The 16,750-nt window shown below is 33.4% G+C and overlaps 1 protein-coding gene and 1 pseudogene across 2 annotated transcripts; one reads left to right on the top strand and one right to left on the bottom strand.

The window, feature by feature from the left end:
• Nucleotides 1-210: 210 nt before the first annotated feature.
• LOC148624534 (thymidylate kinase-like) lies at nucleotides 211-12,317 on the bottom strand. 2 transcript variants are annotated; one of them, XM_088567200.1, is made up of 5 exons: nucleotides 11,930-12,317; nucleotides 4,595-4,703; nucleotides 3,802-3,892; nucleotides 2,370-2,558; nucleotides 211-858 (listed from the first exon to the last, which is right to left on the bottom strand). In XM_088567200.1, exons 1-5 carry the CDS (start codon nucleotides 12,168-12,170, stop codon nucleotides 745-747), a joined length of 744 nt encoding a protein of 247 aa, XP_088423326.1. In that variant the 5' UTR covers nucleotides 12,171-12,317; the 3' UTR covers nucleotides 211-744. The 2 variants fall into 2 exon arrangements, with proteins under 2 accessions (XP_088423326.1, XP_088423328.1); XM_088567202.1 differs by having other exon boundaries at nucleotides 638-858; nucleotides 2,459-2,558; nucleotides 11,930-12,308.
• LOC148624535 (uncharacterized) lies at nucleotides 9,085-11,250 on the top strand (annotated as a pseudogene).
• Nucleotides 12,318-16,750: the final 4,433 nt, after the last annotated feature.

Genomic DNA, 16,750 nt, shown 5'->3' with positions numbered 1-16,750 from the left:
GAAAATTCAAGCTCCAATAAGTCCCATAGTAGGCTCAATTCAATAATTGAAATATGAGGAAGTAGATCAGGGACTAGGATATCAAGGTAAAACACATTATGCTCAAGCCACTACCTTGTACCGATCCCTGTGCTTTATTTTATCCCTGCTTTTATCCAATATTTTTGCAATTTGATGATTATTTGAGGCGTAAAAAATAAACAATCGATATAAATTGATTCAGTACATGAGTACTTTATTTTATTACTGCCCAATAGAATGTTAATCTTGTTTATTGTGCACTTTTCTCTTCAATTATCTACAATATTATATGAACTACAGTGATGATTCCAGATAATTACAGGGGTAGCTTATGAGTGAAAGAATGATCATCATATTAAGTGTGTGTATAATAGATTGCTAATTAACAAATGAACTTGATTGTTTAATGAACTAACACTTTTAGAGTTATTCATCAATGTTGTAACATAAAAAAATATAACATTTTAAAACAATCTCAAATTCACCAGGGAGGACCAGCCCCACCCCTGGATCTGCATATGAACTATATATGCTTTCAATGTTTCAGCCAAAATACTATTGGAGAAAATAAAAATGCTCAAAGTTAGTGAAAAATTGATTGCACAATAAATAACACTTCTTAGTCCAGTGATGAAGAGATTAGTGCTATGGACAAAAACACAGTAACAAATTACGTACATTTGTATCATAAATAATTTGTTTAAAGGTTAAGAGTTTAAATTGCTAGCTGCTCCACAACTTTGCTAGAGGTTTATCACCAGATTCTTTAATAGTGTCTTTCACAATGTTTAGAAGCTCTATGTGAAGGTCTTCTACTGACTTGTCTGCTGGGACTTCCTGAAACAGATTAATATGTACTTTAATTAATCTCAACAACTTCTTGATAAATTATCAAATTGGATCATAAAAAGGCTTCATTTTGACCAAGTTGGTATATCTGTGTCACACAGGATTCCTGACTAGAAATGTCAAACCCTAAAGAGTAGAAGCAATTATAGACTATGCTCAAGCTAGACAAGTCTTGTATCGACTTGGATAATGATTGAAACAGCATGTGACATGTAACAAGAGGCTCCCAGGAGCCTGAATCACTCACCTGGTTCATTTTTTTTGTCCTTCAAGGGCAATAACTCTAACAAGGAGATAGACAATTTTGACTCAATGAAGACTTACAAGGATAATTTCATCAATTGAACTTTCATTCTATCTACTGTAGTTTTCAAGATATTGACAGGAAACTGCCAAAAACAATTGTTTTGCCTTTCAAGGGCGATAACTCTAACAAGGAGTCATCTGACAACTTGGATCTCCGAACACTTTGGTAGGCCTTATCAGGATGATTTCAGCAATGGAAAGTTTCTTTCTATCTATCATAGATTTCGGGATATTGGCTGAAAACTGTCCAAAAAAAAAAAAAATTTCACCTTTCAAGGACAAGGAGTCATACTTTTGAAGGCCTAATAATAAGGATCATTTCAGCAATAAAAGAATTTGGCTAAACCTAATGGTTTTGGAGATACAATATGCAAAAAACTACTATGTGACCCCTATGTTCAATTTTTAGATAAGGCAGCCATGTTTTTTCAACGGATCAAAAATCCCCATATCAGTTCTATGCAGGATACTCACAAGGAATATTCATACCAAGTTTGGTTCCAATTGGTCAAGTAGTGTCAGAGGAGAAGAGTTTGGAAAATTTAAGAATACAGGTACTGAACAGTAATAATGTTTGGAAACAGATTTTTAGCTGACTAAAAAGTCGTAAATAAGCCATTTAAACATATAATACAAGCTAATAACTATGTGCTGCCGCATATAAGCAGTATATTCCAGTCACTTAACTATTTATAGATACCTCTACAATACAAACAAATTTCCAAAAATCAACCAGTCATATAAATAAGAAGAAAGTTTCAAGTTAAATTTGTTCTTTGACATTAAATATTAACAGTAATTTAACAAAATGTGATATCCCACTGGCACACCCACGCTCCCCACTTCATAGTTCTAATACATTTTGGAGAATTCGGAAAGCCATCATCTTTGTATAATTACAAAAATTTGTATGAATATTAAATGAACTTTATTTAATACAATATTGAAGCAGCATATCTTATCATTGTCATAAAATGGAGAGCCATGACAAATTTTCTAAAGGAGGACCACCTGCCCATCTATGACAGTATCATAAAAAATAAATCCTACTAGCAATGTCATGTTTTCAATACTACATTTTTTTGTTAATATAAATTGAAAAAAAGGCAAAGGTATGATTTTCTTTTGATGAATATTAATGTATGTATGATACCCATGCAAACATTGCTTTATTTAAAAAAAACATATCATACCAGCCAGGAATGGTCTCTTAGTTTCTCAAAATTATCTGACACTTTCTTCTGAAATTCTTCACGTTCATATCTCTCATCTCCAAACGTACCCCTTGCAGCAGCCGCCTCTGGACTTAATGTAAGGTAGATAACCTTGTCAGGTTCAGGCAAACCAACATCAGGCTGCTTACACCATTCAATGTCAAATCCCTATAAATATATACCAATATAAAATCGGGAAAAATTGAAAATTTAAACTATAAAATGTAGGGCTGCAATGATACATCTGAGCCACAAGATACACATTGCGATATTGTGGACAAATGATATATATCACGATACTTATTGTGAACAAATACCTGAACATGAAACATAATCTAGTATTCATTTTTTTTTTTCGATTAAGGCCGCTTATGTCAATAAAAATAAATAACACAGAACAAGAGTTTCGCACACAGTGTAAAAACAAAGGTTTTTTCCCAATTTCAATATTTAACGAAGTATTAATGGCAGCACATTTTTGTACATTCTAAAAAAAATATCGTCAGTATCCTATGTGGTCTCACTTGTATTGTGTAATGTAGCCTTGGGCAAAGCACCAAGATAAATTGTGGTACGGTATATCGTTGCACTCTTAATTAAATGTAAAATTCATAGAAATACCTACCAGTCAGTAATTAAATTTTTATTTTGATAGGTAAACACCTCTCCTGTCTTACTAGACATGTTCATGTATGATATACCTTGTAACTAGAACTCTTCCTAAATTGGTCAATCAATTTTAAATAAAACCTATAATATCTGTTAAGCAACCTGAAAGCAAGATCAACCATTGTAGGAAACTTGCAAAGGGAGGTAATCCAAGTACATGTGCGTATAGTGTGGTAAATAAAACTTATATGAAGATTGTATTAAATTCTGTAAGTATAGTCATTACAAGCAGTCCAGCACCTTTTGGCAAAGATGAGGGCTAATTTTAGTGCTAAAAATAAGAAACTGTATGGCTAATTTATGGCCAAAATTGACAACATATAAGTAACTACCACTCAGAACATTTTCAATCTATCTTTCATATCTTTTGTGAATTCCAACAGAAGAACACCTGATTACCTGCTTTAAAGAAAACATTTACACACAATTAGTATGCACCCTCTTAATTACAAAACAAGCAATCATTGAAACACAAACGGCAAGGATATTTTTTGACATTCCTAAGACAGCAGTATAATAACATGAAAATTTAGGAATTTGCATGAAAAATAATTTTTTTTTTTAGGAATTCCCTTTGAAATTTCAGGTTTTTAAGAAATTTTGGCCAAACTGATAAATATTAGGAATTTTCATGAATTTTATGGCTGCTGGACAGTCTGCCATAATATCTTGTAATTTCTTTAAATATATGAGATTGGAAATTTAACTTCCATGATGGCAAACAGTATATATATTACAATACCTCCTTTGCTGCAGTAAATGCTACTCCTGAGAAAGCATATCTATCAATTATTAGTGAAGTACCAGTCTCTAACACTGATTTCATTTTAGGTCTGAAAATATAAATTAAGATCAAGTTACTCAATTTATCTATATATGATTGATAACATACATACCCAGAGATTGGGAAGACCTGAAAGAATAAGGTAACCTCTGCCCATAAAGTAACATCTACACCAAATTTACAAGGAGCGACTCCTCCTTGGAAAGAATATTAGAATATTTAAATATTTTGTTTCTTACACATATACAAAAATGTAGCTTTAAGAAAAAGTAGCATATACCTCAATAAAAAAAGAAACATCTAAATCAATGCTTACTCATCGGAAGTGAATATTTATGTAACATCATATAAATGTATCACATAAAAACAGATAATGCTTAAGTGCATGTATGATGTGCATACTCTGGCATAATAAATAATAAATTTCTTTTCACTGAAAGAGAAGTCATTTCTCTATTAACACAAAAAAAAAATTATTTTCCCAACGAAATAAATTATAGTATTATCACACTATTTCAGATCACAAGATATAGCTATATTTATCAAAGTGACACTGTTTACTCTAATGAATCAACTTGATGTTCAATTAATTGCGCAATTGTACTTCAGATTTTTTTCTATAAACAAAATGAGATCAGGGAGGTTAATAAGGTTCCATGAAGAACAATATTTACTGCTTATATTTATCAAAAGATACATATTAATCTACAGCCGTAAGCATTGGGACTAATCTTTATGTACATGTTCTTACACCATTTCCCATCTGTTTGCAGAAAACAGAAGATGAACAGAGTGATCTTCTATTTCACATTTGTTACTAAGGTAGTCATTTATCATTTTACCAATTGTTGTTGTCCTATCTGAAACAAAAGAAACAAGAGGTTATACATATGTCATGTTAAGCACTCTCCTACCAGTATTCAGCAGATATGCAAATGGTAAACAGATCATTCTACAGTAGTGAGAAGCAATACAATTCATGTACACTGATCAGATTATTTAAGAGCTAGGGTCTGACAGATCTTCAGTCTGTCTACACGTTACATGATGAAAGAGCTACATGTATGTGCTGGCTGGTCTTTAGTCTGTCCACATGTAAGAACTACAAAAAATGTCTGTGCTGAAAGATCTTCAGTCTGTCTACATGTACAAATGTAAATGTGATACCATTAACTGTCTGATGTTTCCTTTTTATTTGAGCCTCTAGTGAAATACATGTAAATAGTACAGTCCTTTAACTTGAACACAGGAGCAATTTATTGCATACATGTTTATAAATTTAATCTTTTATCTTTCATTTTTTCAATTTTTTTGGGCATCTTTTTTAAAGTTTACCCAAGTTAGTTACTTAGTACCTAGGTCCAACTGGCAATGCCATACATGTAGTTTAAAATTATTTCAATTTGACTCTTGGATGTTGGTACAATGTAGGTTCATGTAGCTTAATTTTCTTTTAGCAAACATATGTTAAAATTTATTATTTGAGTAAAATGGTCTTCATAAGACTGTACAATTGTCAGCAAGCTCCACGCAGCATCAGATGTTCGTATCCTATCAAACAAACCCCTGCAGACAAGCCTTTTTCTGACGGTTTTCAAATAAAACGTCATATGTCAATCAGATAATGTCAAATAAAATCATTCACTTTTTCCCAAATTTGCAAGATTCTTGCATCTTATGAGAGGGCTGGCTGTAGCGACTAGAGTGACTTCAGAACGTCAGATGCTACTCGGAGCTTGGGCTGTCTTCTGTTTTAGTCTCTCTGAGTCTCTGATTGGGTGGTCTTCTCTTTGTGACTAAATGCCCAGCCCCACCTTACATAAAAAATATAATTAAACAATGGATGTCTTTCAAGCAAATTTAAAAATGAGAATATATGTTTCTGCTTATAAAAACAAGAGGCTCCCAGGAGCCTGAATTGCTCACCTTGTTAAAGTTTGTCTTTCAAGGGTAATAAATTTAACAAGGAGATGTCCAACAATTTTGACTGAAGAAGACTTTGGTAGGACTTATCATGAGGATCATTTCAGCAATTGAAAGTTTCTTTCTATCTATTATAGGTTTCAAAATATTGGCTGAAAAGTGTAAAATAAAATCATCTTTCAAGGGCAATTACTCTTATAAGGAGTCACCTGACAACTTTGATCCCTGAATACCTTTGAATGCCTTATAATAAGGATCATTTCAGCAACTGAAAGAGTTTGGCTAAACCTAACAGTTTTGAGATATATGTGAAAAACTACTGTCTGACCCCTATGTTCTATTTTTAGTAATGGGGGCCATGTTTTTTGATGGATCAAAAATCCTCACATCAGTTCTATGCAGGATATCACAAGCAACATTCATACAAAGTTTGGTTTCGATGGGTCCAGTAACGGCAGCCATGTTTTTCAAGGGATCAAAATACCAGAAATAAAATTCATATTGCAAATGTTCATCGAAACAAGACCCATTACGTGTACATGCGTGGACATGTGTCACCATCATATACATATATGCACAAAAAAAATTTCAAGTATGATCAAGTATTTCCTATGTAAATGTGAAGGAAAGAAACTTCTATTCACACATAAACTTCATGTAAAGATCAGTAGCTATATAAATTGGATAATTTTAATTTTGAAGCATGATAAAATTGACACAGGATGTATGAAATGGCTTATAAAACAAAATCAAAAGTCAGGAAAATTGGACATTTCCAGTTTTGGTTATTACTCAAATTTTGTAATTTTTCAATTTAAAACATACTTGAAAGACAGAAAATTGTTAGAAACAATCAACATAAGTTGCCAAATAATCATTTTCAGCTGCCAAGGCATTAAATAAGGAGGGTTTGACAAATAAGGACTTTGTTACTTTTTGGTTTTTAGTTGTTTCATTTTAATCTCCAACCGTGTTTTATAAGAATGAAATATTGTACAACATATGTCTGAAACATGTTATTAAGACATTTAAACATATCATTTAAAATTCAATACTTCAAGATGTACATGTATTATATATCCTTTATTTCAGTAACATTTCACTTCTGGTTTGTTTGTTTCCATTACGCAATCCCTTATAAAAATCTTTTAGTTCCTGGCCATATCTTATGTATTGATGCATAATATGCACCCCATGCTCTGGAAATTATTTCTATGTAAAAATATGCGCATTATACACACCAAAATACAGGATTCAATGTTTGTCAAAACCAAATTGTCCAAACTCCAAAGAATAGGAGTAAGTATTGTATTTACTTGTATATACATGTATACAAAATGTATATGTAATAGGTAATTTATATTTAATAAAATTACTAATGAATTACACGTTATACATCATTATGTATAAAACACTCTTGGGTCTTGAGCTATGCAAATAATGCAAAAAAAAAAATTATAACTTTAATTCAATGGGACAAAACAACTCGCTCACCAGGGGACACAACCCAGCATAAATCAACCAAAGGGTAACATGTAATCAAGGTGGTATAGAATTGGTGATTCGAATTTACTATAAAGAGGATATGCAATTGTAAACCATGTATCCAGTGTTCCCTTAATAAAAATGCATTGAATACTGAGAAAGTGTTCCAAGAGAGCAGATGCAGATGGAAACAGTTTTTTGATAAACACTTTACTGATTACGTACATGTAGAAGGTTTAAAAAAAAAAAAAAAAAAGGCAGTGGCTCCTCGTCCACACATTGTACAACTATTAATGGCATCACAAACTGTCTTCACATTTAATAACTGAACAGTTTTCTGTTCATGTTACAAAAATGTATATACATGTACTAGTTTGACTGCATATTTGATAGTGGGAGCAAGCCCCTGTGCTAGAAAATAGACAGGTTTTATGTTGGCCAGACAAAGAATAAGTCACAGAAGTTATGATGACTGGTGCTTAAGTCGATGCATCGTCTTTACCAGATGTTTTAAAAAAAATTATTAGAGCTTGGCCTAAAATATAATTATACCATGTGTTAAAAACGCATGGAATGTTCTTAAAATTTTAGTTTCTACAAAGAAGGACCACTGTGAATGGATATGTTTCACATCTGCCGTCTGGAATGGGAACATATATATATAAAAATCCTTGAGTTTGTTAAATGTGTATTTTGTATTGATTCTGAATGAATCTTAATCGTTATGTGTTACATCAGTTATGATTTAAACAAATTTGTATCATTTTGTATTTATTTGTATAAGAAGAATTTCTCACAATTTCCACATTACTAAGGTAAATGAACTGTTTCCTTCATGATTCTGTGTGTACTTGACTCAAACCAGATAGGTGGACGATTAGCCTGTAGAGGCTCCCCGTCCACAAATGCATGGATGAGCAGCCACTGCCTATAAAAACACAGTTAACTGTTATGTAACCATGTAACTGGATGTAATCATACCTAGTATTGGGGTTACAAATGTTGATGTATTTGATTTTTGACAAATTCTTGTCATAATATGCTTTCAAGAGTGGGATGTCCAGGTCTTTTCCTAACCACATGTAGTCCAAATAATTATAAGGGCCCGGCTTGGGAGGCTAATTTTTATTTTGCTTGGTCGCCTCCAAACAGGGACTTTATATGCCTGTGAAGTCATGTATCATACAAATATGTGTAGTTCTTAACATTAAACCATGCATAATATCCGATGAAAACATGAAAGATAAACATAAGATGTGCAGTTTTATGTTATCGAGCTATAAAACTAAATCAGTAAATGTGGTGACGCAAGTATATATACAGCTGTACCCTCTTTCCGATGTATTATTAATACATGTATCCTTTTTGTACGGAACTGATTGCACTGATTGCACGTGCTTGGGTCAGAGGTCAGAGGTGGCGATACTGAACCAGGCCTGTTTCATGAAAACAACAACAAAGATCAGATTGCCGGTACTACAGGTAATTTTCAAGTTTTAAGCTCAACATAGAGTATTTCACACTTTTCCAAAACCTCTGTATGCCATATTATTTAATCCCTTTCCGTAATGTAGAAAATATATGTGAAACCAATCAATCGATAATGATTTATCGTCTGCCATTTGCAAAGCTTCCCAAACAACAATCATGTGACCAAAATACGTCATATGTCATAAGAAAAAACTATGGAAAGCCAGTTTAATAAAAAATGAACATTTTCGGAGGATTTGTCAATTGAAAATATCAAACACTTCTTCCCCATCTTAAAAACATTTTACTTTGAAAAATTGAATTGAAATGAATAGATATACAGAATGAAACAATTGAAAAGTACATAATGAACAAAATTAAGCTAATTTGAGATACTTTTTGATTTACAAATACCAAAAAATGAAGAAAAAGCAATACCACCCAAATGCATTAAAATCTGCCTTCAATGCAGTTCAAAAAGGAATGTCTGTGTATAAAGCCTCCAGGAATTATGGTGTTCCTGAAAGTACTCTTAGAGACAGGAAACTTGGTTTGGTTTCTGTGGATGGACGGTGCTCAAATTTCCTGTTTAATGAGGAAACAGAGAAGAAAATGGTGGATCATATCACACATATGGCCAGTATTGGTTACGGCTATTCCAGAATGGATGTAATTTATCTGGCATCTGATTTGGCTGTGTTTTTGGGCAAAAGAAAAGCTACCGATGGTATTTTGTCCTATAAATGGTATTATTCTTTCTTGAAAAGATGGCCTAATTTGACAGTTAGCAAGCCTCAGAAATTAGCTATGCAGAGTGTCCGATGTGCATCTAAAGAGACACTTACCAACTACTACAAAGAGCTTGGCACAATTCTTACAAAAAATGATCTCCATGATAAACCACACAAGATCTTCAGTATAGATGGGAGTGCTCTGCAGACAGAACACAAGCCAGGTAAAATTGTACATGATATAGTTGTCAAACCTCAGTCAGAAACATCACCCAGATCCTCAAATGTTACAATAATTGGTGCTGGCAATGCTATTGGAAATGCTGTTCCACCTTATTACATCTTTCCGGGGGTAAAGTTTGACAGATCTCAGTTCTCTGCTACTGGATGGGACTCCACCTGATTCACATGGCCAGTGCTCAAAAACTGGGTGGTCGAACAGCAATGTTTTCAAAACCTACTTGGAAAAGCACTTTCTAAGGCATGTTGCTCAAGATAAATCTGACACTCCTCTACTGATACTATTTGATGGACACCGCTCTCACGTTAACTTAACTCTACAAGATTGGGCCAAATAAAAAAACATCATCCTTTTCATTCTGCCATCACACTGCAGTCACATCCTTCAGCCGTTAGATATAGGATGCTTTGGACCACTCAAGGCTTGCTACAACAGAGAAGCACAGCTATTCATACGCAGAAATCCAGGTTGTAGAATAACAAAATTCAATATTGGCCAATTGTCATGTTCAGCATACCAGAAAGGACTCTCTGCACAGAATCTGACATCATCTTTCAAGAAAAGTGGTATACATCCTTTTAACCCGAAGGCTGTTGACACCAATGAGCTTGCTCCAGCCACTATATACAACACAGAACCATTCAATACTGAAACTGAAATGACAGTCAACAATGAAAATATTTCAGAAGAGACAGTTACTATTCTGAATCAGTCTGATAAGGAGTTAGATATTATCACATCTGACAGTGAATCAGAAAGTCAGCTTCTGCTCCCACAGGTTCCCCTTGTCCAGGTTGACAACGTGCAGTCTGACGTTCCAATATATTATACAGCAGAACCTTTAACTGAAAGTAACAATTCTTCAACTGAAATCATTGGCAGCTGTTCTCCATCAACATTCCTTCAGAAAAGATGTATAGTCTCAGTTACAAAAACCGAGAAGAAAAGGGACCATTTCACTATTACAGGACATCTGGGAATGAAGGAAAACATGGACCACCTGAACAAGTGTAAAAAAAAAAGCTACTTTCAAACCACCATATAAAACATCAGACTCTAAATCAGTGGAAAATGTAAAGAAGGAAACCAAAGGTGTGTCAAAAAAGAATGGACCAATAAAAAGAAAAAGTACATCAGAAAAGCTAAAAATGGAAAAAAAGATTAAATTATCAGATGAGGCTGCCAGTGCAGGTTTAGGAACATCTGGCCTCAACAAACATAAAGGGGGTCCGATTTGTTTAGAAGACTCATTTAGTGACAGCGACCTCACTGATGATGATGACAGTGACATATGTTGTGTTTGTAATAAGAGGTCCCCTGCTTAAATTCATAAATTAGCTGGAATTGTGTTTGTTAAATGGGCACAGTGTGACAATGTTGACTGTAGACACTGGACACATCTCCAGTTTTGTAGTCACGTCCGAGTGATCCAAAGAGGGGACATGTTCTTTTGCCCCCATTGTTTAGAACAATGACAAATGAAGTGTTCATTGCATTATTATGTTAAATTTCCAATGTTTGACAAATAATTCCTGTATTGAAAATTTTAGATATTTTCATTTAACAGTTTCTTTTTGTTGATTTTATTAAAGTTGTTTAAATATTTAATGATTTTATTTACAAATTTAAATAATCTAATGATGGAGATCACCCTACAGTACATCAATTTTCAGTGAGTTAAAAAAAATCAAAATGATTTCAGTACTTAATCAATTTCAATCCAATAATTAAAACAACATTTTGCAATACATTTGTAATTTGCCTTAAAAAAACAGTGTAAAAAACACAATCCCCACATATAAATATTTTTCTTTTAGACTGAAAAAATAGATTCTATATACTAATTTTCATCCAATACCATATTTTCTTCAATAAATCCAATACTAACATATTTCTATCTATTCTGTGGATTTGTATTGTATCCTATATGGCTCACCATACTTGTTTAATCTCTGAACCGGGAGTGCACGGAATTAGGGTACGACAACAATAATGGAGGATGATTGACATTTGATTTTCAGTCACGACACTGGTGTAATAATTATATAAAGACTGCAATTGACGTAATTAACAGAAGTGGAAAGTAAAATGTTCGAATTTTATTTTTATAAATAATAATAGCGTCGTCTGGTCAAATCCGTAACTCGATCGGAAAAATATTATTTTGACCAACGGAATGGGGGTATCCCAGTATTATGAGTATACCCCAGTATATAATATCCAGGACACATTTTACCTGGAAAACGCATTGATTTGGTTGGTATTCCTTGTTGATTAAGCGTTGCTACAAGTTTTTGACACTGTGTTGTTTTACCACTATGATCGCATCCTTCAAATACAACCAAAGCTCCTCTTAGTTTTGTCCTCTCATCTTTTTCAGCATTCATATTGTCCGCCAAAATAGATCTATTCGGAATTCCTTTGGATCCAAGGTACATTCTATGCGCCCCAAACAACCTCGGGATAAACAGTGTCATTTCATTTTTCTGCAGCCAATCTATAGACTTTTAAATACAGTCTAAGGTTCAACTGCAAAAATAAATACCGAAAAATTTTTGGGCGAATGTTACTTTCCTGTGTTTTACTAACATCCACCTGAAGCCATAAAGAGAGTAACGTGATATGGTAGGCATAAATTAAGGACGACAGTGCTGGATCTGGACCTATTTTATGCTCATCTTATCGCAAAAAACCGTAAGAGTAAAGTTAGTCGTAAGTTATGACGTCACAATACTTTGATCTATTATGACATCATAAGTTACGATTAATTCAATTTAACTCAAAACTGCGGGGAGCAAGTACCGGGTGCAGCAGAAGGGTAAGGGTAATAGACTCGGATCCAAGGCGTATGCCCCACAAAACTGGGGAAAATACTTTTTATTGCAAGAAATTTAATCTTGATTTTTTCACAAATTCTTCCCCAAAATTTTCTTGCCTCGTTTCGCTCGGCGTTTAATTCCATTTACCCCTGACCTGTAGTCGATTTCATAAAAAAACTCTTGAGTGTAAAATTAGACTATTTTGTGAAAAGCACTGCTGAAATCCTGGTACACACCCTTGGCAATGCCCAAATTGAATAACACGCCCGTTAATTTGGTTATAATCATGCTACAAAAAGAGCAATCCTTTCCCGAAAAACAATTACAGACCTGTCGGTATTCTCCCCATTCCTTCTAAGTGCTGTCAGAACAACTATTGGAATTCTTTGAAATTCAGGAAAGGTCGTGGCCGTGGCTTTCTAGATTGGCTTTCGATCTAACAGCTCTGCTTAAAAATTAAGAGATTTATAAACTTGATTTTGAACTGTACTTATGGGATCATCAAAAGTGTTTGACTGCCTTCTCCGTGATATTCTGATCCTTTGGTCTGTCTGAAAAAACTGTCAACTATATGCAGGCTAACCCTGAAAAGTTGGAGGCGATTGCCAAATAAAAAATGCCTACTTTAGATGTAAGACTTATTAGAGTAATGGCACTAGAAACATTAAAAAAAAAACAAAGCCATATATATAATTTCAGTTATAGCAACTTATTACCAATACCTCGAGCTGATGTAAAAAAAAAACAAAACAAAGGTTTGAGAAATAATTATTAAGGTACGCTGTTCCAGTCCCCTGGAACTCTCCGCCTGCGGAATTCAGACTGTGCTCAAATCAAATAAGATGAATTGGATTGGATAGCAGACTTAAAGCCTAGATATATGTATATATATTTCCACTCCATACAAGGCAACACACAATTGGTGAACATGCAATTAAGGAATACATATACATATAAAGAAGGATAACTCTATTACATTTTTTAAAAGTAAAAATATGACCGTTTGTGTTCTTATCAAAGTCATTTTCTGCAATCTATTTTGAAAATAGAAAAAATATGTAAATAAGAAAAAAATCAAATAAGGTATTATTAAGAACTAGGAATATCATATTATCTCAGTTGAGAAATAATATATGTATGTTGACCAAATCTTACCAAATGTTACACTTCTTCACACACACAAAAAATATCTATTGTTACAGTACTGAAATTGAAGCCAAGTTTTTAAGAAATCTAAAAAAAAAAATTATGTGTATTTTATCAGTTTTGAAAAAGTGCATAGGAAACTGAATTTTATTTCCGTCCCTCCAACTGTTAATAGCAATATCAGTTGGAGTTCATTTAAATTTATATAAATGCAACAAATTTATGTCTGTCAACACATCAGAAACTACTACCAGCTTTAAGTAAATGAATCAAAATGTACTACTGAAATCTTCTGGTACTTTTTATAAAATCTTGTACCGCCAGCATAATCTTCACATTTTTTTCAAACATAAAATGTTCATTTCCAAACAGCAAGTTTTGCAAGGTGTAATCAGGCGCGTAGCTGCCGTTAGGCAAAAAAGCTTTTGCCTGCACTTAATTTTGCAATTTTTTTTTTTTAGATAAAATACATCCAGGAGAGGCATAAATGATGCTCTAAAACGCTATCTCCGCGGAGCTTGGGGGGCCTTCGCCCCCCTGAACCCCCTGCCGTAATTTTGCCTACACTTCAAAATTTTGCCTCAGTTATGCGCCTGGTAATGGACCTGCTATTTCATACAGACATTCTGCAGTGACCACCTCTGAAGTTGATAATGCGGACACGATATTAAAAAGTGGAAGTTACCCTCCACAGTGGGGATAGAATGGATCCTCAGCCAGGTGGTGAAGATGCAGAAGAGATTTCAGGCTGCTAGCTTCACACCTTAGCTGACAAATCCATATATTCTCTTTTCTTCGCAAGTTATCATAATTAATCTGTTGCCCGAGATTATACCCGTAGTCCAGTAATAATTCTTTCCGCTTTTGCTTGAACACTCTCAAGAAGGTTTGATTCATATAATGTACAATTATCTCATACTATATTCACATATTCAAGTAATGGTCGAATAAATGAAAAATAAATATTAATTAATGCTTTTCTAGAGATCTGCAGTCCTTTTCACAAAAAATCGTAAGTGTAAAATTAGTCGTAAGTTATGATGTCATAATAGAGTTAAGTATTGTGACGTCACAACTTACGACTAATTTTACTCTTACGACTGGTACTTCAACATTCTAAGTAACTTTAGTCTTTCACATGCCTTTTAAAAAAAATTCTATTTATGTGGACATTCCACTTTGCATTGTTCTGGAAGTCAAGACCCAGGTGTGTATGTTTTGCTTCTTTTACTCTTATAACTATAGTTACCTGGTTATTTCTACTTATTAAAGTTGCTACTCGCTTGCTTATCATTTCTATTGCTTATTAGTGCGATGTATATACATGTAATATCCGTTTTACGTGTCATCGTCATACTTAACTGTCTATGTTTCATTTTATTTAATGTCATATTGTGCATGCATTGTACATAACATTCTATGTTGTATCATAATTTGTCGACTTTACATGAAACTTATTTGATTTGATTTGATTTTAGAACAATTTTTGATGTAGATTTAATTATGATTGAACCTTCGTCGAATCCTAAATAGAAGATCGACAACAACAGCCTGCGGATACGATCGTACAGGGAGCGTAATATTAAGTCTTTGGACCCAAGATGCGTACATATTTTGCAATATAATGTTACTACTTACATTGCAAGGCAGTGCGGATTCATACCTCAGAAGTCAAAATTAGTTGTTTTATAAACGTTGAAGACATTGATCTCTAGATTGACGTCTTTATGTTGTTGAATTTGCAAATTGTATTTACGTCATTTCAGTATTGCTTTTTGGATGTCTTCAACGTCTTATTCTTGACGCCTTTTCAACATCTTATCTCTTACATCTTTATATTAACATCTTACTCCTGATTTCTTTTCAATGTCTATTTCTCGGATTATTTTTGCTTCATACTCCTAATGTTTTTTTCATTAGCTGCCTGTAATGTCTAAATGACATCCCATACTTCCGATTAATTTAATTTACATTATTATACCTTACATAATAAAGGATTAATTCTATTGGATGAAATATAATCACGTGACATAGATTAATTTGTTTTAATCGCAAGAAAGGTTGAATAACCCCCAACATTCATGCCATCATTGAATAAACCCATTATTCACCGGTGAATAAGCCATCAAAAATACAAGAGCAGGTGAATAACCATGCATTTTTTGTCAGTCCTTTGTTCGGTATAATAAAAAAAAAATAATTACGGCACTCTAATTCGGTGAATATCCGAAAAGCTCTCAGGGAAATAACCCTAGTTCGGGTTGACCATTTTGGATATTCACCTCCTCATAGGGCCGTAATTGTATAATGCCGATCAATAAAAACAATTCTGCTTCTTAATTGTACCATTCAAGTTGTTTACTTTAACAAAAAATGTAGAGCCAATGTATCTATTATATGAATTCAAGACATTGGTATTTCTTGTCTGTACCCACTCGTATAAAAAGCAAAAAAAAAAGTAAAATAAATAATGACAACTTTTAATATTTATTCATATTTTATTTTATTTATATTCACTTTCAGGGTAAATAAATAACAGACGCAATTACTTTATTTGAAAGAGTGAAACGAACGACAACCGAAGTGTATCTTAGGCCAAATGTGTGATCCGCCCTAATCATTGCCCTTCCGCCACGTTTGGACAATTTCGTGTGTATAGCCTGTTCGAAAAATGACGCTGAAAATGACCATATCAATTAAGCGATTACTCCCAGCAGGCAAAATTAGTTGTATTAACGTTGAGAAGACGTTGATTCCTGACGTTATATTGAGGTTTTATTTGGTTGAACTTCAAATTGTATTTACTTCCTTTTCTGATTTTTTAACGTCTTATTCTATTTGTCTTTTCAATATCTTTATCCCTGAGTCCTATTGAGCGTCTCATTCCTTGTGTCTTTTCAACATCTTGTGAATGATATCGTTTCGACTACTGTTTATAAAGTCTGAATGACATCTTTTTTTCATACTTTTGATTAATCTAATTTCCAAGGATGATAAATTTAATAATATCATGCTTCTTGATCCATTCAAATTAATTAATTGAATAATCCATGAAGATTTTATAGCAAATGTATCTATTGTATTTACCTTTA

Source organism: Perna viridis, chromosome 2 (assembly GCF_037379345.1).
Source record: "Perna viridis isolate PV_CMFRI_1.1 ecotype Kerala chromosome 2, ASM3737934v1, whole genome shotgun sequence".
Taxonomy (NCBI): domain Eukaryota; kingdom Metazoa; phylum Mollusca; class Bivalvia; order Mytilida; family Mytilidae; genus Perna; species Perna viridis.
The sequence above is the reverse complement of the archived record's forward strand: the minus strand, read 5'-3'. Positions and strand labels throughout refer to the sequence as shown.

What these genes read in the sequence shown, in the direction of transcription:
- LOC148624534 (XM_088567200.1), bottom strand. Translation starts at nt 12,170, where the DNA reads ATGACACTGTTTATCCCGAGGTTGTTTGGGGCGCATAGAATGTACCTT. An exon ending in GCAAACAGATGGGAAATGGT is followed by an intron (nt 3,893 to 4,594) that starts GTAAGAACATGT and finishes TTATATTTTCAG; the next exon opens with ACCTAAAATGAAATCAGTGT. An exon ending in TAAGAGACCATTCCTGGCTG is followed by an intron (nt 859 to 2,369) that starts GTATGATATGTT and finishes AATCTGTTTCAG; the next exon opens with GAAGTCCCAGCAGACAAGTC.